Genomic DNA, 21,284 nt, shown 5'->3' on the forward strand with positions numbered 1-21,284 from the left:
TAAAAGTTGTATAGATTTATGAAATTTTGGAATAATAAATTAAAATAATACATTTTTTTAAAAAAAAAGATGTTATAGCTCTGACTCTCCGCTCTCTTTGACCCCTTTCTTCCCCTCTCCTCTTCCCCCTTTCCCTCTCTCTCCACATGTTCCTAGCTGATGGCTTCTACTGCTTCTCTTCCTCCTCCTCTTTCTTCTGTCTCTCTTGTCTATGTCTGTCTGTCTGTCTGTCTGTCTGTCTCTCTCCCCTCTTTTTCTGCCTCTACTCCCTTCTTAACCCTCTTTCCCATGCCCTCAAATACACTCTACTCTGTACTAAAAGAACCCATAAATAAATAAAAAGCTGTTATAACATGAATGAGAAGAAAGATCAGAGTCAGGTATCCTCAGTGCTGCTAACTCAACGTCTACCATGAGATGACAGCTCTATGTAAAGGGCACTGAAGACAGACCTCTGGGAGATGGGGCAATTGGAGGTGGAGAGCAGGCTCCACCCAGCATGCTCTCTCACATGCTACCTTCTCTTAGGAGACACCTCAAAAGTACTAGTCATGCTAGAACTTTCTCTCCTTATGCAACTTTCAGAAGAGAAAGAACAGGTGCAAAAGTGGGGACAGAGGCAGCCCACAGTTCCCTCTCCCTTTAGGAGAGTTCACTCCTTTTAGGACATGAAGACACAGAGCCCAGGAGGTGGGTCATTGATAATGGTGGGAGGCAGAACTGAGGACCCAGCCCCACCCAGCAGCAGAGGTGCCGGGTCCTGCTGAACCACTGATGGCCACACCCTCTTGCACCATGCCTCTTCTTGCATCAGAATGAGAATGTTGCCCTGAATGTCCCACAGAAGCATATGATTCCACCTCTTCCCTGTTCCAAACTTCCCTGGCTTGTCAGTAGAGCTGGAAAGCAAGGAAAAGCCAAGGGAGCCCAGCCTCATCTTCATCGAGGTTAGAGTCATGGGCTCATGACAGAGAGCACAGATGGCCTCTTCCTGGTCTGGAACTCTGACCTCCATTCACCGTCCTCAACTCTGACTACTTACCCAAGCTCTGGCTCTGTGGACATGGATGCTATCAGTCCCAGGCAGGCCTCTAGGTATGTACTGTTTTGCCTTCTTTCCCAGGGTGAAGATCCTGGAAATGGCCTTTCTCTTAAGCTTGTATGTTACCCTAGAAGGCTGTGCTTGCCTCCTCTGCCTGTGTCAGGTCCCTTTTGCCTGGACACAAAATCCAAAGACCAGTTCCTTAGAAGCAGCTGGGCAGGATACCAGGATACAGCATAGTGAGGTTTACCCTGGGGTGAGCCCTCTCTGGAGGAAGGATGTGTGTGTGTGTGTGTGTGTGTGTGTGTGTGTGTGTGTGGTGTATTTTCTGTAATGTGCTGTGTTATGCATGTGTGCATATATGTATTGTATGTTATATGTGATTTGTGTGGTGGGTTTGTTTTTTGTTTTTGTTTTTTGGTGTGCTCTGTGCTAATTGGGTCTGAAACTGAACTAGGGTGTGAACTGTGTGTCCCCCTAAACCCCAGCTGTTTTGGAGGCAACTCTCCATTTTCCTGGGTTTCTATTCTCTGCCCCCTCTCTCTTCCCTGCATGTTTTATCTCCATCCCCCACTCTGTCCATCATGATGTTTTTGAGCTTCTGTACTGTGCATGCAGTGCAGGGCCAGACTCCTGACCCACATAATGAGCTCTTGTGCCCTCTCTGACTTTCTCCAGGGGCATGGCCGGGAGCAGTTCCCACAGGAGAATTGAGGGTTCTGTGTGGTCACAGTCCCTCTTGTGTGCAGGGCCTCCCATGTGGCCTGTGGAGTGGCTGCAGGGGCAGACACAAGAAGTGCAAAAGGAGAAAGTCATGCTGCAAGGGCAGAGGCCAGTGTAGGCCCCCAGCACTTTCAGCATCTACCCACAGTTCCTCATTCTGCTTTTGTGAAAATCGTGTACTCTTACAGGTTCTACTCATAGTAAACAAATTCAAGCCTTGGGAATACTATGAGGACAGCCATCCCCCTGCCCCAACACCAGCATTACAGAGGAATCCCTACCCTAGCTGTCAGACCCGAAATCAAAGAATAAACAGTAGCTGGGCATGGTGGTGCACATCCAAAATTCCAGCACTTGGGAGGCAGAGACTAGAGGACCATCATAAATTTGAGGCTAGATAGTTTGCATAGGGAATTCCAGGCTTGGTTACACAGACCAGGTTATGTAGACCCTTTCTCTCAAAAATGGGAGAGAGGTGTGGTTTGGAGAGATGCTCAGGGGTTTTATACACTTGCTGTCCTTTGTCAAGATCTGAGTTTGGTTCAAAGAATCCGCATCAGGCATCCCACAAAAGCCTCATCTAGAAGATCTGACATCCTCTTCTGACCTCTCTAGGCACCCATACACTTGTAACATATTTGCAAATAGAAAGACAGATGGACCCCAAGACAGACTGTAGGATAGACCTAGGATAGACTCTTAGGGCAAATCTCTAAACTAGACATTTAGGACGCACCGTCAAGATTGAAACCCTTCTCTCCACCCCATCGCAGGTCCTAAAACAGACTCTCCAAGACAGAGAGCCCTGAGAGCAGAAGTCCTGGGACAACCTTCTGCAGGACAATATCTTCTGGACAGAGATCTATGCCAATCTTAGAAGCAAGCATCTTTTTGTTACTGGTGGTCAGAGTCTAGTCTAAGAGTTTTCAGTCTTGGCATCTTATTCAGAAAACTGAAACAAAGACACACAAAGATTGGCAAAAGTGGTGAGGACTTTATTCAAAGCAAAGTGATAATGCAGGTCAGAATGTGCCTTGAGAGAGCAGTGGGCCACGCAAGTGAGGGGACTCAGGGGTCCTGGTTACCCTTTGGGGCTTTCCTTTTAAGAGGTTCTAGACAAGGAGGAGTTGGCTGCTGGGAGGTGTCATGTTGGTGGTTCTCTGTTTTGATTGACAGGCTTGGGTCATGTAAGCCTTTGCTCACTAATCTTTATGCCCAATTATGCCTAGCTATAAAATGGTTAATAGGGGTTCTCCCTAAAGTTCACTCAAGAGACACACAGTCTGCCTTACCGTGCGTTGTTATTCATAACTGGTTTAGGATGGCTCAGCCCATCTCTTTGTTTTAAGATGCATTCTAGGATATGTTTGGATAGAAATGGGACAGTATCAAGGGTTGGAGAACGAAAGGAACTTATCTGCATTGCTTAAAGCAGGTATACATGTAGTCTGGTGCCGATGTCCTGGCTTGCTATGCTATTTGTGTAAATCTCTTGTTGGCCAATCTCTGCATCCCTAGGGCAGCGTAACCCCTTTCTACACATTGAGTAGAGGACAGAAGCCCATAGCCTCCTTCATGAGGCAAGTGATGAGGAGACACTGAGCCCTGGCCTCAAAGCACATCCCAGTTCTAGAAGCGTCCCAGTACACACAAGAAGCACCTCAGCCGCACCTGACTCCGTTCTGTTCAACTAGATTTCATTTTTCTTCCACTATTGTCTTTTGCCTGTAAATACTCACGTGCCTGCACATGTGTTCGTGCATGCCCATGAACACTTTGGTTTTTTTTTTTTTTTTAGAGCTAGACTCTCATTTTGTGCAATCTGTCCTTGAACTTGCCTTGTAGCTGAGGCCGGCCTTGACTTCTGATCCTCCTGTCTTAGTTAAAGTTTCCATTGCTATAGTTACTATAACCAAAAAGCAACTTGGGAAAGGAAGAATTTATTTCAGCTTACAACTCTTAGGACCATCATTGAGGAAAGGGTTAGGCCCAAAGAAAACTCCAATTCCCTGAACCCCAAAAGGCAGTCCAAATATCCAGAAATGAGCTCAACCTGGACTAGAGGGGGATTTCTGGCAGTTGGATAAAAGCCAGCATTCCTCAGGAACTTATGAAACTGGTTCCCACTTACCAAAAGCAGTTTCTCTAACCTCTGATAGAAGGGATTTATGGCTACCTGTGGTGCCTATCCGCATACCAAAGCACAAGCCATCTCAAGCCCCTCCACCCTTGTCCCCTCCGTGTCACCAGTACCTGTTCAAAGTCCATGCTAGCTAGTCACCTATCCCTTCTCACTCGCTCCCTTCCTCTAAACTCCCACCAGCTCATGGCTTCCCTCTCCCCGGCCACTCCTTCTCCTTACACTCCGGCTATTCCTGCTATGTGCCCCCACTCTCTGCATCTCTGTTTGGCCCTGCTTCTCTCAGTAGGTTCTCTCTAGTCACTATCCCCTGCTGATCTCCTCTCTTGCAGAGAGCCCCAGCCAGGCCCCGTCTGCTGACTGTTCCGTGTGTTTCTTTCTCTCTGCTCTGGACAGTTCTAGATGCCCCTGGCTGTTCGTTCTCTTACATCTACTACAACAAAACCATTCCCATTGGCCATACCACAGAGTGGTCACTGCTATCAGTTTGTACAGAAAGTCAAGGCGGGAACCTGGAGACAGGGACTGGGGAGGAATGTTGCTTACAGGCTGTCTTCCAACAGCTTGCTCAGTCTACTTTCTTATACAATCCAAGACCATCTTGCACATGGGTGGCACCACCTACAGGGGGTTGGGCCCTCTTCTACCAATGATCAATTAAGGAAATGCCCCCACAGGCTTGCCTACAGACCGATCTGATGGAGGCATTTTCTCATATGCTATGCCCTCTTCCCAGATGACCTTGGCTTGTCTCAAGTTGACGTAAAAACCTAAGCAATACACCTCCCAACTGCTACCTAGGAAAAGTACATGCATGCGTGCGTGCGTGCGTGTGTGTGTGTGTGTGTGTGTGTGTGTATTATACGTACATGTGTGTATGCTTAGGTGTGGAGTTCAGAGGAGGCTGTTGAGTATTCTGATCTATCAAGTCCCATTTTATTACCTTGAAGCACGGTCTCTCACAGAACCTGGAGGCAGAATCCAGCCAGCAATGCCTAGTGAGTCACTTTCTGTCACACAGGTCACAGATGCACACAGCCACATCTAGCTCTTCAGATTGTGCTCAGTCTGTGTGCTTACGCAGAAAGTGCTTATTTTACACACTGCCTTGTCTCCTCAGTCCCTGAAAGGAAAAAGAAAAACATTTTAAGTCAAGCATATATACTTTTAATTGGGCACTCAGGAGAGTGGGGGGAGGAAGAGGAGGAAGAGGAGGAGAGGGAGGGAGAGAGAGAGAGAGAGAGAGAGAGAGAGAGAGAGAGAGAGAGAGAGAGAGAAAGGGAGGGAGGGAGGGAGGGAGGGAGGGAGGGAGGGAGAGAGAGAGAGAGAGAGAGAGAGAGAGAGAGAGAGAGAGAGAGAGGATATTTTGGAGTTTAAGGCCAGCCTGAGCTACATGAGACACTGTCTCAAAAATTTTTAGAATACAGTTTTAATGTTAGCACAGGGTTCACTTTCGTGCTTTAGAACTGACTTTTGAAATTTCTATAGCACACACACTCATGTGACCACCACTCGGGTGACATTATAACAAATTTCTAGTAGGCCCAGGACGGTCTCCTGTTGGTGCCAAGCCACACTTTCTAGAGATCGATCCTGTGATCACATCTGGCGTTACTGTTAGAGACAGAGTAGTCACCTGTAGTCCAGCTGTCCTGGAGCGCGCTGTGTGGCTCATACTGACCTCAAACCCACAGAAACCCTCCAGCATCAGCCTCTGGAGCGCAGGGATGACAGGTGTGAGCCACTGTTGTTTATTTTATCTCCATCGCTGAGCTCATCCCTTTGTAAACATCACACAAGGGGGAGTCACTGTGGACGTGCCAGGTGACTTTCTGGTCCGTGGCGTGGCTGAGGTTCTTTGGAGAAACCTGGGTCACCTTCAGAAGCAGCCCACTGCCTTGTCGTCTGATTGGAACCATGTCTGTCTCCGATGATTCCCTCCTGCTGAAGATATCCGTCTGATTAATAAGCAGGAGATGTAGTTAAATCGCAGTACCACGAGACGCAGTCTGAAGAGTTAAAACCTGGAGTCTGGTGATGTTCTTGCTGGATGAGATCGGGTTTCAGGAGCCCTCCTGGCTCTAGATTTCACAAAGCCGGCATGAGGCTGTGCTGGGTACAGGTGCCTGTGCTCCTTGGATTTGCTCTCTTCCCTCACCTCTGCTCTCTACCCCGTCCAGCTTGCTCCTTCTGCAGGTGAGTCTGCAGGTAACATGGACTTGCTCCAAACCTCTCCATCCCACAAAGGGAGGGATGGGGAAGGGTGACAGCCTTTAGAAGGGCTATAGAAAAAACAGGCTCAAGCCCTGGAAGGTAGAGATGTGTCAGAGCAGTGCTCACCAGGGGCTCATCAAGCAGGAAACAAATAGAAACTTGGGAGTTTCTGTTCCAAGTGCCCTGGAGCTCTGGAGGAAGGAGGAAGAGGTGTCTTTTTCCTAGAAGAAAATTTAGGAGAAGGGGAAGGATATGGAGAGAGAGCATGAGGCAAGTCTGAAATACTCAGTGAGCTCCAGGCTAGCCTGGGCTATTTGGTCAAACCCCCATCTCAAAAAAGTAAACAACAAGAAGAGATGAAGAAAAAAGAAGAATAGAAGGAAAAGAAGACACACACACACACACACACACACACACACACACAGAGACAGAGAGACAGATACAAAGACAGAGAGACAGAGACAGAGACAGGCAGGCAGACAGAGACAGACAGGCAGACATAAAGCCCCTCAGTCCAGATGATTGAAGCAGTAGGGAGTGGGAGGGAGGAAGGAGTAGATACTGACTGAGGTGGAAGAGTCAAGTAAGGAAGCAGCACTGAGACACACACAGAGACTCAGGAGGGTTCAAATCTCTCCTAAGGCTTCTGGCCAAGAACTAGTGGAAGGATTCATTAAACACCTAATGAGAGGCAAGGAGAACAGAGCTTGGTGTGGAGAGCACATGTTTTCCCATGATCCCTCAAGACCTGGGCTCTCTTCTCCAGGGCTCCCCCTAACACCTGTGCTTCTGGTAACAGAGTCATGAATGGAGTGTCAAGACAGTGGGGGAGCTCTGAGGTGGGAAAGAGGCATGACCTGGCTGCCCACCCTCAGATAGACTGAAGGAGTTGGAGCCATCTGGTCCCTGGAGACTTGAGATCCATTGCTGGATTCTTTTGTGAGAACCCCGAGGAAGCCTTCAAGGCCAGGGCTCCCGGCAACCTTCAGGCTTCCTTTGTCATCCTCATAGGCCAGCTCTAGACCCATAGTGACTCTGCTTTCCAGAAGTAACAGAAATGACCTTATAGGTGTAGTTTGAAGTAGACAAAGGGACAGAGTTTGTTTTACTTTGTTAGTTTTGTTTTAGTTTTGAAGACAGGGTCTCATGTATCCCCAGATGGGCTCAGACCATAGCTGAGGTGAATCTTTGGAACTCCCTCCCTCCCCCTCCCAAGTGCTGGGATGACAGATGTTCGCCACCGTGTGCAGCTCTATTTTTTAATCTTTCTAATGGCACATAGATCACATGGATCCCTGATACAGTGTGATAATTTAGCACCTACTCCAGTGTGAGATCATAGCGCACAGGTGGTATTTTCATCTGTTTTCACCATCGCTGTTGTTCAATAGCGTTTCAAATCACCCCTCGAGAAAGTCAGGCATAGTGGGGTTCCACACGCCTGGGCTCCCATCACATGAAAGGCTGAGGCGGGAGGATGCAGAGTTCAAGGCTAGTCCATGCTCCAGAGTAAGGGTCTATCTCAAAATTAAACAAAAGCTGGGCCCTACTTCCCGCACTCCGGAGGTAGAGGCATAGGATTAGGAGTTCAAGGCCAGTTTAGGCTACCCTGAGTGTGAGGCTGGCTTGAGCTACCTGAGATCCTGTCTCAGTAAACAAAAATATATTAATCAGGTTGTAGTTACCTTATTGTTAAAAAATCAGAACTTTTTTATTCTTTTTTGGTACTTTTTTTTTTTTTTGGTTCTTTTTTTCGGAGCTGGGGACCGAACCCAGGGCCTTGCGCTTCCTAGGTAAGCGCTCTACCACTGAGCTAAATCCCCAGCCCCCACTTGCAGATTTTAATTCATTTCTCCAACAAAGTCATTACACTTACTACCCACATTGTTTCTGTGACCACACAAGGTTTAGGGTCCATGCAGATGGACAGGTCAGACATGGCTTTTGATTCCAGCAAACACGTGGATTTCTCAGTGGTCACCCCACCATAGACACAAGTCACAGCCACTCTTTAGAGCAAGGGGTGGGTGGAGGGACGCTAGGGCTGTGGATCTGGTGCCAGCTTCAGCTTGTGTAGTAAATGCCTGTGGTTGCCTGGGCCACTACAGGCTTCCTGGCTCTGTTTGTTTGTTTTCCTGTATATAGTTGAGGACTACAGGTGGTTGGGTTGTTGTGATAGCTCCTGGAACTGGAGGATGTTTCGTTCTCCTTTGCTCTGCTTTGTAGTAACTGTGTTGGAATGGCTCTCCAGGAACTGGAGGAAAATGAGAGCAACCTCGTACAACTTCCTTCACTTGGGAAAACCAGCTTGAGTGTAGTTGTGATTCCCAGAAGGCCCAGCCTTCTTAAAGGGACTGCTGGTAATTTCAAGCACCAGCTCCCAGCAATGCAGTTCAGGTGATGGGTGCATACCGTATGCATGTGTTAAAGTATCGTATTGAATCATGCTCGTATAGACAATGAATAAATAAATGCAAATTAGTGCCTCACGAGGAACAAAGAGGGAAACCCCGAGACTTCTGGTTTCCAAACCGGTTCGAATCCACTTCCTTACTGCTAACTAGCTCCACTTGAAGACAGAAGAGATGAGTGAATCCAAGGTGTGGAAAATAGGCTGGATTCTGGTGACAGTGACAGTGACGGTGATGGTGTGTGTGTGTGTGTGTGTGTGTGTGTGTGTGTGTGTGTGTTCATTTCTCAAAAACAATTATGAAGCCAGATGACAAGAGCACAGGTTCACAGAGGGAGTCTAGAGACTAGGGTAGGCCCTGAGGAAAGCAGACAGAAACAGATTGTAAGGGTGAGCGGAGGGATGAGTGACGACAAGTCCAGACGAAACCCTGGCTCCTAGCTGCAGGCCTGGTGTCTGTGATGATTGCAAAGGGTGGAGGAAAACCTCTGTCTGTGCGTTCTTCCCTCTCTCTACTCGGCTGCTCCTCCGTCTGGCCCACTGTCTTTCTGTCTGCTTGTTCCCTCACACATGTATTTCTCAATTGTTGGGTGAACTGTTAGGAGTCAAGCTCTGTGCAGATGAAACTGAATTCTGATTCAGGCTGGATAAGACAGGTTGAGCAATTCTCTAACGTACCAAATATGAGTATTGAACAGGGACACAGGGACATGGTGCTGGGTGGGGTGAGCGAGCAGCCAGTCACACACGGCTGGCAATTCCTCTGCTTCCGTTCTCTGTCATGCTACCGGGGTGTTTCAGTGGCAAACTATGTTTTGGGAGAAAGGCACCCAATCGGTCTTCTCTTCACCAACCTGGGAAAAGATGTTGAGGAACAGCCTGTCTTAGTCAGCTCAGACTGGGGAAGAAAATACCTTAGAGGACATGAATGGGTGTCTCAACCAAGGTGTTACAGCTGGGTTTGGTCTCTTTAAAGGTTCCTCATCATAGCCTCATCATGGGTATTGCCTTTCAATGTGGGCATCCCTGATGACCCTCTCTAGTGTTCACACTCCCTCCTCCTTTTTATCACCTCAATATTACCATTACTTTTTTTGAGAATTTCACACAATGTAGCTTGATCATAGTCACCCCCAACTACTCCCTCTAACTCCCCAGACCCACCCTCTCTTCCGTACTCCTACTATCTGTCTTTCTTTTCGTTTCTTTTTTTCTTTTTTCAGAAGAGACGATCTCAAAGTAGGCATAAGTCCTTTGGCTCCTACAATCTTTCTACACCCCTCCACCTACCCCTCCCCGTCTTCCTCAATGTTCCTTGAGCCTGAGTTGTAAGGATTATGTTGTTGATGTATCCTGGGACTGGGTACATAGCAGTCAGTTGTTCTCTGTGTTTTGACTGGTTGTAACGTTCTGTAATGGTCTCTGCTGCAAAAAGCACCATCTTTGTGAGGGGACAAGGGCGTCGCTTCTCTGTGGTAGAAGGTTAAGGATAGGATGCAGTAAGAAATTGTACCAGTTTAGGGAACAGCCTGTGGTTCTCCTTTAGGGCCTATGTCTGGCACTCTTCTTATGAGGATATCACATCGGGGGAGGACCCAGCTCACAGCTTCATTTGAACTCTTCACCTTTTCAATGGCTACCATCCCAAAATAGAGTTGCAATTTTAAGATCTCGTGGTTTAAAGCCTCAACATATCCGTTTGGGGGAGACTCAGTTCGTCCCATAACACAGACAATAGCTTTGAAAATACGAACTCAACTGACACAAAATGCACACCTCTGACTGACTCCCAGACGGAAGGAGTGACCGGCCTTTCCCACAGCTGAGTCGGAATGGAGAGAGTCGCATCAGAAGTGAAGTGCGGGACACAGGCTCTCTGCCGGGCAAACTCTAACTTCAGGGAGCCATGGCCATCTCTTAGAGGCAGCCCTGTGATGATCCTCTGGGGCTTGGGAACCTGGTGATCTATCTATTGCTTTGTTACATAAGGTTTCAGGCTCCCGCTCTTTGGTCTTCCACAGCGGTGCTTAGGTAAGGGTCCTCTCAGTGCAGATAGTCTATCCACCTCAAACGGTGGTGGAGATGGAAAAATGTGGTAGGCAAAGCTATGTCATCTAGGTGCATGACAGTCCCACTGACTGAGAGGAAGGAAGGCACCTTGGGCAGACATTCATCCTATGTCATTTCCCGGGTGAGATGAGAGGCTTTGGTACCTGAGGGGCATTTGTGGGCCAGCAGGAAGAGTAGCAGGTAAGCTGGGGAGGACCTGTGACTAAGACTCTCTTTGGTAGGGGAGTGCCTGGAACGTTGCGTCATAGGTCTGGTCTGGTGATAAATCTTCCTCAGATCAAGGGTTATGGCCAGTCCTCCTTCATCCCCAGGCATTTGCTCACCTGCCAATATCCACAGCTATGTTCCCAGGCTGGCTGGCTCTCATCTTCCTGTCCGTGCTGAGCTTGAATACTCAGGCCTTCAACAGCAAGCTTGTCAAGTGCTTTGAGGATCCCCAGTATGAAGAGCTACTGCAGCTGGCTCGGAATGGACTGGGGCAGACAGCCGAGAGGAAGCAAGTGGTGGTGATTGGGGCAGGCATGGCTGGACTCACTGCTGCCAAGATCTTGCAGGATGCTGGCCACCAGGTATGTGATTGGGCAGGGGAGGATCTCTTGTGGGAAGATTGGGCTACAAACAGGGAGGCAGAAGCCCAAGCTGTGAACATCCCTCAGGAGATGGGGCCAAATGAAGCTTGAGGGTTCTAGAGTAGCTGGGGTAGGAGGGCAGATAAGCTTGCTCAGGAGCAAAGACCAAGTTTCAGAAAGAGGCAGGAAGAAGCTAATGCTGTTGCTTGGTGATAGGGGAAGGAATAACCTGTGGTTGTCATTCTTAGTACTGAAAAAGGAAGAATAGGAGAAAGGAAGGGAGAAAGGGATGGATAGAGGAGGGGGGAGGGAAGGAGGGACGGAAGAACAAAGGGAGGGAGGAATGATAGAGGGAGGGATGAAGGGATGGAGGGAAAAGAGTGGAAGGGAAGGAGGGAGGGGAGGAAGGAAGGAAGGAGGAAGGGAGAAAGGGAGAGAGGAAGGGAAGGAGGGAGGGAAGAGTAGGGATGGGTGGATGAATGGATGGATGGAGGGAGGGAGGACTAGGAAGGGTAGTAAATCTGGGTCTGCCACAGGGAAGGAGGATGTTGTATGGAGGGTATGTGGCAAGCCTCATTGGGTTTATTAAAAGAGCTGTCTTTCCAGGTGACTGTCCTGGAGGCCTCAGGACGTGTAGGTGGCAGAATCGAGACTCACCGAGTCCCTGGAGCGCACTGGTACATAGAGCTGGGCGCCATGAGGATCCCTATCAACCACAGGTACTCTCAAGAGCAGTAGTGGCAAGGAAGGAGGGCGGGGTGAGGGTTGTCACACCAAGAGGCCAATGCGGACAGCAGTGGATGGATGGATGGATGGGAACCCAGGGGTTAGAATCTGACTCAACTCATTTGCCAGCCCTGGGGCAGCCTAGGAGCCTCTCCCAGCCTTGGTGTTTAATCCATGTGAGATGATAACTGTACTGGGCTTGGCTGCCAAGCAGGCTGGGCTGAGGATCACAGAAGATAGGTGGTCCAAGAGAAACCTGTGGCCAAGTCAAAAGTAGTCTACTGAGTTTGCGAATGACAGGAAGCCCAGCACCCTCCCAGTAGGACCTTTCTGAATGGGTGAGGAGTTTGGAGAATGCAGCTAGAAGGTTAGGGAGTCGTGAACATAGCCTCTAAAAAGGATGGCGCCAAGGAAAGACTCCAGGAACACCCCCCACTGGGCCTCCGGGAACTGGAGTGGTCATGTTTGAAAATGGGAAGGTTGCATATTCCGCACAAAGTGGCAGAACACTCTGCCAGCGTAGGTCATTAGCAGGGAGCCTTGGCCTTATGGCTTCTAATCTAGTGTGATGACCAAGTACCTAACATCCCTTTCATGGAGGAAGGGGCCGGGTGGTCTTGGTGAATTCAAGGGAGATAAGAAGTAAGCCCAGGGAGCAAGAGCAGAAACTGAGGAGCCTTTGACCCCCTTCCACAGGTTTTCTCATGAGCTCATCAAAAGATTCGGGCTGATGCTAAAGGAATTCTGCCCTTGCAACAATCAGACCTGGGTGCTGGTCAATGGAGTTCGGCAGCGCTCGGGGGCAGTGCAGGCCGACCCTGGCCTGCTGGGTTACTCAGTCAAAGCTGATGAGATGGGGAAGACAGCAGAACAGCTCTTTGATGCATCTCTGAGAAAGGTAAGGCAAAGAGAGGGGAGATCCCCCTCTTCCCTCAGAGCCACCCTGCAAACCACCCTCAAGTTCCTCTGGTTTCCCTGGGAGGAGCTTAGAGGGACCATGAGGTCCATGAATACAGGAAGCCTACACCGGATTGAACACTATTGGCCTCTCTCCCTCTCATGGACTCTGTCCCGTACCAGCCATTGGCTGTTCGGGGAATATATTCTCAGACCCCAGACATCTGTGCATGTACAGACATGTATAAAGTAGCTACAATGAAATCCTCATGGTGGGACCAGGTTCATCGCAGAATGAGACCTACAAGCTGGACTCAGGGGTTAGATGTGTTGTGTGACCCCACGAAAACTCTTGGCGGGCTCCCTTCTCTTCCCTCCACATTTCCAGAGAGCCTCTCCTTCCCAGGTTGTTGTGAGGCTTAGGTGACGGGGATGTGTCACAGTGATAAGATAGTGGCAGTTGCAGGACCAGTGCTCAGACCACAGCTGTCATCATGACTGACGGTTCCTCAAGGAAGAACAATAAGCAGCCTGTCTGAGCTGCCTGCCCACCTTTTTGACCTGGCCCTGCAGAGACTTTGCCTTTGTCTCCTCTGACCCATGGCCTGAGGGGATCTCAGTGTGAGGAATAAGCTCAGTGGGAGCAGAGAGCACTCCCTGTAGGCTTTTGCCCAGGTGTCCCTCAATGCTGTTTGCTGCTCACTCAGGGTCAGCATGCCCGGACTCTCTCAGCGGCTCTGTGGGGCCAGGCCCTCTGGCTCCTACCTGCTTCACCTGCTTAGAAATCCACAGAAATGTCAATGCAGGAAAAGGAGGTAGATTCCCCATGTGTGGGTGAGGTAAGGAACCTTAAGGCTGACAGGGGAACCTGGACATCTACCTTTGTATGCTTGGTGTCTATTCAAGGAGAGGTGAGGTTCCCACCATGTCAGTTTTAGGACACAGTTCTGGATCCCAGGATTCATATAGAGTGTCACACACACACACACACACACACACACACACACACACACACACACACACACACACCATGAACAAGCATGGTGCGGGTGCATGGATGGGGCAGGGTTAACAATCTATGTGGGCTGACCCTCACCACCTGTCTGCCATGTCTTTCCTCCTAGATTGTGGAAGAGCTGAAGAACAGCAGTTGCCAGGAGGTCCTGGAGAAGTATGACTCCTTCTCCACCAAGGTCAGTCCTGATACCCACCCACTGTGCCCTGAAACCCTGCAGTAGGACTGCCACCTGGGGCTGATTGTCCTGCACTTTACTAGCCTTCACTGTCTGCCCTGAGAGAATGCAAGCTCCAGCAGGGGAGGAAGGGAGAAAGAGGGACAGAGAGAGAGGGGGGGGGGGTGGTGAGGGCGGAGGGAGGATGGATGGAAGGAACTAAACAGAAACCATTCCAAGGAAGGCAATTGAGGCTACTTTTTCCAGAGCCTGCTGTATCAAAGAAGTCCTCCATAACACCTGGCTAGTCAAAGGCAGATAGAAGGGTGGGAAGTCTTATATAGGTGTGTGTTACTTAATGTTTCAAAATGTGTCTTTAGATGTTTACATAGTTCTGCAAAAGTCCCAATGCTTACTTGCAATTTGCGGTGTCACTTGGCTACATACTGGCTGAGGACCACTGTTAAATGAATGCAGTTAACCACTGATGAAAACATCTTTTGTAACACATGACCACAGTGAAAAAGCAGGAGAGGCTGGGGTCATGGGTATAGCTCACTGGTATAAGAGCTGATCTGCCACATGTGAGGCCCTGGATTCAATCTCCTGTACTACAGATACAAAAACGCAAGGAGAGTTCCAGATGTAGCCCTGATGGGAGCCTCTTGGCTCATGCGTGCTGGAGCCAGCCCACTGGTGGGTCTGGTGAGGGAAGGATAATAGGTATTCTCCAGCTGATCCTGAGATAGAAGCTGATAGTCACTGTCAGGTCCTGACCATTCTAAGTAGGTTGTGGTTTGCCTCTGTGGGGTGCTTGCTTCAGATGCTGGGTGGATCAAAGCCGGTTGTCATGTGTAGTCTGACCACTGCATACTCAAGGTTTGGTGTAAAGAAGAGAGAGGAGATGAGAGAATAAGGACAAGTTGGAGATGGACAAGACCCACATCCACTGTAACACACACTCAGACTTGGGGCACAGAGAACCTCTCTGAACCTTGATATAGACGGTCCTAACAGGTCTGACTTGTCTTCAGGTGCCCTGGTATTGCTGTTCCTAGGATTTTGTGGCCCTACTCTGGTTTAAATGAGTATGTTGAAGAGGCATCCCCCTCCCCCAAACCAGTGGTACCCAAACATTCTAGCCAGGCCTTTAGCCCTACCTGCATTGGTGTCAGGGACCAACTCAGCCCCGGGCAAACTGGATGGTCATCCAATCTACCTAGTGAGGCCATTCCAGCCAGGCTTGTCATGTCCACGCTGGCTTATCTGAGACAATCAGAAGAGACAGAGCATAGGGCACAAGCAGGGCAACAGGTGCACCCAGAGCCAGCTCTGAGGTCACTTGTTGATGGAGCAGCTGATCAGCAGGTGATGGGGCAGGAGTCGGAGGTTAGGGCAGAATGAGATGTTTCTGGTACTCAGATTCTTCTAAGAAGCCAGACTGGGTCCACGTGGATGGATGTGGAAACCGCGTCAGCTTTCCCAGCTAACAAAGCAGGACTCCTTGCCATTATCTGAGAAGACTGCAGGAATTAAAGGCTGAGAAGAGAGTCTGTAGGCTGAAAACTATACTTAGTATAGCGATTTTCCCTGTAGACCAAGGGGATCATGTCTGGACACATGCAAGGTAGCCTTGGGGCCCAGAGGGTGCAAGCCTATCCTACCCTATCCAGGTCTGTTCCTTGTTATCCCTGGGTAGAAAACAAGTGTTCACATATTGTCTCCTGGTACCTCCTCACCTTCTTGCCTTATTTCCTCACACATGAGGACAGGAGTACCTGATCAAGGTGGGGAACCTGAGCCGAGGGGCCGTGCAGATGATCGGCGACATGCTGAACACAGACTCCGGTTACTATGAGGCCTTTACCGAGACCCTACGTGGCATCATCTCCTTTTTCCAAGAGCCCCGGTAAGAAATGGGGTCACTAGTTACTGATGATGATAGTAGTGAAGAGGGGTTACTAAGAAATCAGGAGAAAATCCTCCCCACCCCCAGAATGGGAAGCCAGGTGGTCTCATTCAGGAGGAAGAGACAGGTAGATTTGGGGGCATTAAACACCTAGGGTAGAACTCGGAGCCAAGCCTTCTGATATGTTGCCTACCTTGGGACGCCACTCTTGAGAACCTCTGAGTAAGGGTCTACCAAGAGTGTTACTTACAACCTCATCTGTTCTGTGACAGGCACTGTGACCTCAGCCCTGCTTCAAGGGACACTTGTCATCCTCCAGCCTGGGAAGACTGGGCTATAGGGATGTAAACCCAAGGCTCCAGTCACCACTGGTCACTGACCATGTGATCTGTAGCTATAAAGATAAAAGGGCGCCAGGCAAGGTGGTACACACCTGTAATGCCATCATTCAGGAGGTGGAGGTGGGAGGACCTGAAGTTCCAGGCCCAGCTTATCTCAAAACAACAACAAAAAGATAAAGATGAACTGGTTTTGTGAAAAAAAAAAAAACAAAAACAAAAACAAAAAAACAAAAACCAAAAACCAAAAAACAAAACAAAAAAAAACCCAAACCAAAACAAAACAGGCCACAGGGCACCTGAACAGGCCTGGGGCATCGATTTATCTAGATATACTGTTTTTTTTTTTTTTTTTTTTTTTTTTTTTTTTTTTTTTTTTTTTGGCTTAGACCCTACCCTTCTTATCAACTTAAATCTGAGCCAAGAACTGCCTTTAGGAAGCATGGTGGGGTTGGGGGTGGTGGGGGTGGGTGGGATGGGGGGTAGTTTCTAGACAGACTAAATAAAACAGCTGTGTAGTCCTTAGGCTGCTTGCCTTGAGTAGTCCCCTGAGGGCATTATGAAGGGGTTATAAGAATCCTGGGCCGGGGCCGGGAATCTGGCTTAACTGCTAGACAGTTTGTCGAGCATGCCTGAAGCCCTGGTTTCCATCTCTAGCACGGCATAAAACTGGGAGGGGCAGCAAAAGTCTATAACCTCAGCACCTGGGAGGTGGAGGCAGGAGGATCAGAAGTCCAATTCTGGGTCTTTGTCAGTTTATGGCCAGACATTTTGGGTGGCCATAGGAGGTGTGTGAGAGCTCGGAGCAGATGCGCTCTTCTGATTGGTCACTGCAGAGCAGATGCACCCTTCCGATTGGTCACTAAAGCAGTGCCTTTCTCTGGTTCCCTGGAGCTAACAGACACTGTATGGCCTTGGTTCTTTGTCAACTTTTTATCCCTGTAAACATATCTGGGGCGTGTCTGAGAAGGAACTAAGTCGTTGTCTAGTTCCAGCAGCCCGTCCTCCAAAGGGCCTGTCCATCAACTCCTCTCCCTCTCTGCTGGTTCATTCTCAGGTTCGATGAAATCGTTGGAGGCTTTGACCAACTCCCCCAGGCCCTGCACAATTCTCTGCTCCCAGGGACTGTCTGGTTCTACTCACCAGCAGAAGAAGTAGAGAGGTCTGGAGACTATGTTCATGTCACCTACAAGACACCTGACCCTCTGCAGCCCAGGGCGCGGCTGACTGCGGATTTTGTGGTGGTGGCCACCACTGCTAAGGCTGCCCGCCTCCTTAGATTCCAGCCACCTCTCTCTCTTAGCAAACAGGATGCTCTGCGTTCTGTCCACTACAATAGTGCCACCAAAGTGATCCTGGCCTGCAAACAGCGTTTCTGGGAACGAGACGGCATTTTCAGTGGCAAATCTACCACCGACCGGCCTTCCCGTTTCATCTACTATCCCAACCACATCTTCCCCAATGGTGCGGGGGTCATCCTGGCATCGTACACCCTGGATGATGACTCTGTGTTCTTGACAGCCCTGGACCACAGTCGGGTAGTGGACATTGTTCTGGATGACCTAGCTGCTATTCACAATCGCCCCAAAGAAGAACTCCGTGATCTCTGTCCTTACTCCGCAATCAAGAACTGGAGCCAAGATCCTTATTCCATGGGTGGCTTTGCCTTCTTCACCCCCTACCAATATGTGGACTATGCCCAGGAACTCAGCCAGCCGGAAGGGCCGGTCTTCTTCGCGGGTGAACACACAGATCTGCCCCATGGCTGGATCGACACTGCTATCAAGTCAGGACTCAGGGTGGCAAGGAACATTCAGGAATCTGTGAACTTGGCTTTGACAAGGAACCCCAGAAATATAAAAGGACACTTCTCCAAAAGTGAACTGTAAACAATTATATGGGCCCTGAGAACTCGGGGGATTCCAAACAAGTTTGTCCATCAGGACACAATACAAAACCTACTCTCACCCATCTTTGCCTTCGCTCAGAAACTTTACCTGAGGCCCATGACTGGAGGAGCCTTGAGGTAACAGACTACCTGTGACCTTGGTTTTATGACAGGGGCTCAGCAAGAACTTGTGGCATAGAGATTAAAAACAATAAAGTTGAATTCAACTATCACTGTTTCATTTTTGTTTATAAATTTTTTAAATTAACTTTTATTTATTCAGTGTGTGTGTATTATATATGCAAACGCCATGGTTTGAGGCATGGAGGTCAGAGCAAAATTTTGGGAAGTGGGTTCTGTTCTTCCACCATGTGCATCCCAGGGACTGAGCTCAGACCACTGACATGGCCACAGGCATCTTTCCCCTCTCTGCCATATGGCCAGCCCAAGTGTTTCCTGACAGTCTAGTGTCATCTAAATAATTTCAGAGTAGAGTCCCCAGGGCAGGTGAGACCCTTGCCTTTCTTAGGCCTCTTCTTTTATTCCTTTATCTGAGTCTGGTCCTAACTCTCTGTCTTACTTTGCTATGACGACACCATGACCGAGACAGCTTACAGACAAAAGAGTTTATTGGTGGCTTCCAGTTTCAGGGGTGAATCCATGGTCACTGCAGTGGGGAGCACAGCAGCAGGCCTATAGCTGGCCTTTGCTACTTTGTGGGTTCTTCTTTATCTCCCCTTTCATCTCCTATATGAGATAGAAGGAAAGAAGGGAGAGAGAGAGAGAGAGAGAGAGAGAGAGAGAGAGAGAGAGATCCTTACTAATTTCTTTCCTTTTGTTTCTTCTTTGAGCGCAACTACTAACAAACCACCACCAACCCCCTGAACAAACACCAACCCCCAACAAACCCATCTCTCAGGGCCCCAGTATTTACATAACCTCTGAAAAGTTTCCAAAAATTCTAAATATCACACAATTGCAGAAACTATCTACAGCTGGCAAAACCACACTTTTGCTAGAGCATGAGGCAAATCATAGTCTGTTGCTGTGGACAATTCAAAGCAGCCCAATATCCCCACACCTGGGATTAGAATGAAAACATTTTCTTATGATATTTCTGTGCTGTTTTAAAGAGACCAAAATTCCAGAATTCTCATTACATAGGCAGACATGGCACTGGAGCCATAGCTAAGAGCTTACATCTTTATCTGAAGATGGAGGGGTGGGGTGGGGTGGGAGGGAAAGCTAACTGGAAATGCCATGGGCTTTTGAAATCTCAGAGCCCACCTCTCCTCCAACAAGGCCACACCTCCTAGTCCTTCTCAAACAGTTCCATCAACTGGGGATCAAGAGCTCAAAGGTATGAACCTATGGGGATTGTTCTTCAAACCACCACTCTCCCCCTTTCTTCTCCAGTTCTCTGCCTTCCATGACTGAATTTTAAGAGGAGTTGAGATGTAGGTTACTTGAGGCAACTTACTCCATGCTTTTCTGTGTTGTTTCAACAGTCTCAGTGGACAAATTCTAATAGTACTATTTCTGTGATTTTTCAGGGTCAAAACTTGGGCCCTGGAAGCCTCAATAAGATAGGTTTGTCCACCATCCTGAATACACCACTTAGGAGACAAATAATATGGTCAGCAAGACGCCTCAAGAGGTAAAGACACTTACCACAAAGCATGATGACTTGAGTTCAATTACCAGGACGCAAGTGGTTGGGGAAAACTGACTCACAAGTTGTCCTATGATCTCTGCACATGATCCTGGAATATGCATCTCTCTGTCTCTCTGTCTCTCTGTCTCTGTCTCTCTGTCTCTCTCTCTCTCTGTCTGTCTCTCTCTCGCTCTCTCTCTCTCTCTCTCTGATAACTGCATAGGCACACACACATAACTCCGGGTTCAGAGGATCCAATCCACTCTTTTGACTTCCACAGGCACTATATGTATATATTGCTTGTACATACATACATGCAGAGAAATATTCAAATACGTTAATAATACCTTTAAAAAGAGAGTAAGCCAGGTATGGCAGTGCCACACCTGTAACTCCATCACTCAAGCTCAGGAAGCAGACACAGAGGAATCTGTGAGTTCGGAGCCAGCCTGGTCTACATAGAGAGTTCCAGGCCTGCTAGGGCTACCTAGTGAGACCTTGTCTGGGGAGTGGATAATAATAGTTTAAAGTAGAGAGAGGAGATTTATTCAGTGTGGCCACACTTTGGAGAATAGTCAGTCCATCTTCAGGATTCTGATATAGGCTTAAATAGAAAGCAGCAGGTTTTGACAGCAAAGCAATCCTGGTCAAGGTGTGGTCTTACCCACATGGATCCTCCATGTCTCCATTCCAGTCTCTCCTGTAAGGTGGCCTGAAGGTTGTGGGAACCGAGTGAAACCCTTTCTTGGGAGACACGCTCCCTCTCTGCCTGGCACCAGCTTTAGCTTTTCCTTCTCCCAGTAGGAGACTTCTGGAGGAACTCCAATTCCCTGGGGCCCCTTGTCTCAATTGTTTAATGTCCAAAGGGAGGACCCAAGGGTCTCTCCACAGAATACTTTCATTCTCGCCACAATCACAAAGCTGTCACCCCAGATCATTCCTTGTGCCCATATGATACCTAATGATTCACATTGGAGACTTGCCACAGTTGGTGGGTTCAGTGTTTGATGAAGACAATGTCTCAGAAGTATTCTTTCTGACTTCTGTGCCTGTCCCCAGACCTAAGAGTCCTGGCAGACCCAAGAGGAGGAGCGTAGAGATGGCAAAGTTGATGCCGATGATGTCTTTTAATTGGAGAGATGAGAAGATGAAGGACATAGAGATAGATGGGTCCTAGGTGAAGCCCATCATTTGACAGTGACTTGTCCTGAATTTTGACTCTTGGAGTTGTGAGTCACCGTGAGGGTCACAAGAAGAGACCAAGTGTCTACACAGTGAGGTGACAGCTCAAAACTAGGCAACTAGGCACTGTCAAGAATCAGTGAGATAAGGCTGGGTGTCGGTGGCCTACACCTTTATTCCCAGAATTGGGGAAGCAGAAGCAGGTAGAGTCTGAGGCCAGGAGAGTGAATTCCACAGGATAGTTTTCTATAGAGATTAAGGCAGGGAGAGAGAGAGAGAGAGAGAGAGAGAGAGAGAGAGAGAGAGACAGAGACAGAGAGAGAGACAGAGACAGAGACAGAGACAGAGAC

The 21,284-nt window shown here is 48.7% G+C and overlaps 1 protein-coding gene across 1 annotated transcript; it reads left to right on the forward strand.

Moving 5' to 3' along the window:
- Positions 1 to 826: 826 nt before the first annotated feature.
- On the forward strand, positions 827 to 18,328 carry 4930438A08Rikl (RIKEN cDNA 4930438A08 gene like). Its single transcript, XM_006246412.5, has 7 exons — positions 827 to 1,095; positions 10,939 to 11,168; positions 11,775 to 11,887; positions 12,591 to 12,792; positions 13,916 to 13,984; positions 15,736 to 15,872; positions 17,268 to 18,328. Exons 1-7 carry the CDS (start codon positions 1,068 to 1,070, stop codon positions 18,097 to 18,099), a joined length of 1,611 nt encoding a protein of 536 aa, XP_006246474.1. The 5' UTR covers positions 827 to 1,067; the 3' UTR covers positions 18,100 to 18,328.
- Positions 18,329 to 21,284: the final 2,956 nt, after the last annotated feature.

This window comes from Rattus norvegicus, chromosome 10 (genome assembly GCF_036323735.1).
Source record: "Rattus norvegicus strain BN/NHsdMcwi chromosome 10, GRCr8, whole genome shotgun sequence".
Classification (NCBI taxonomy): Eukaryota; Metazoa; Chordata; class Mammalia; order Rodentia; family Muridae; genus Rattus; species Rattus norvegicus.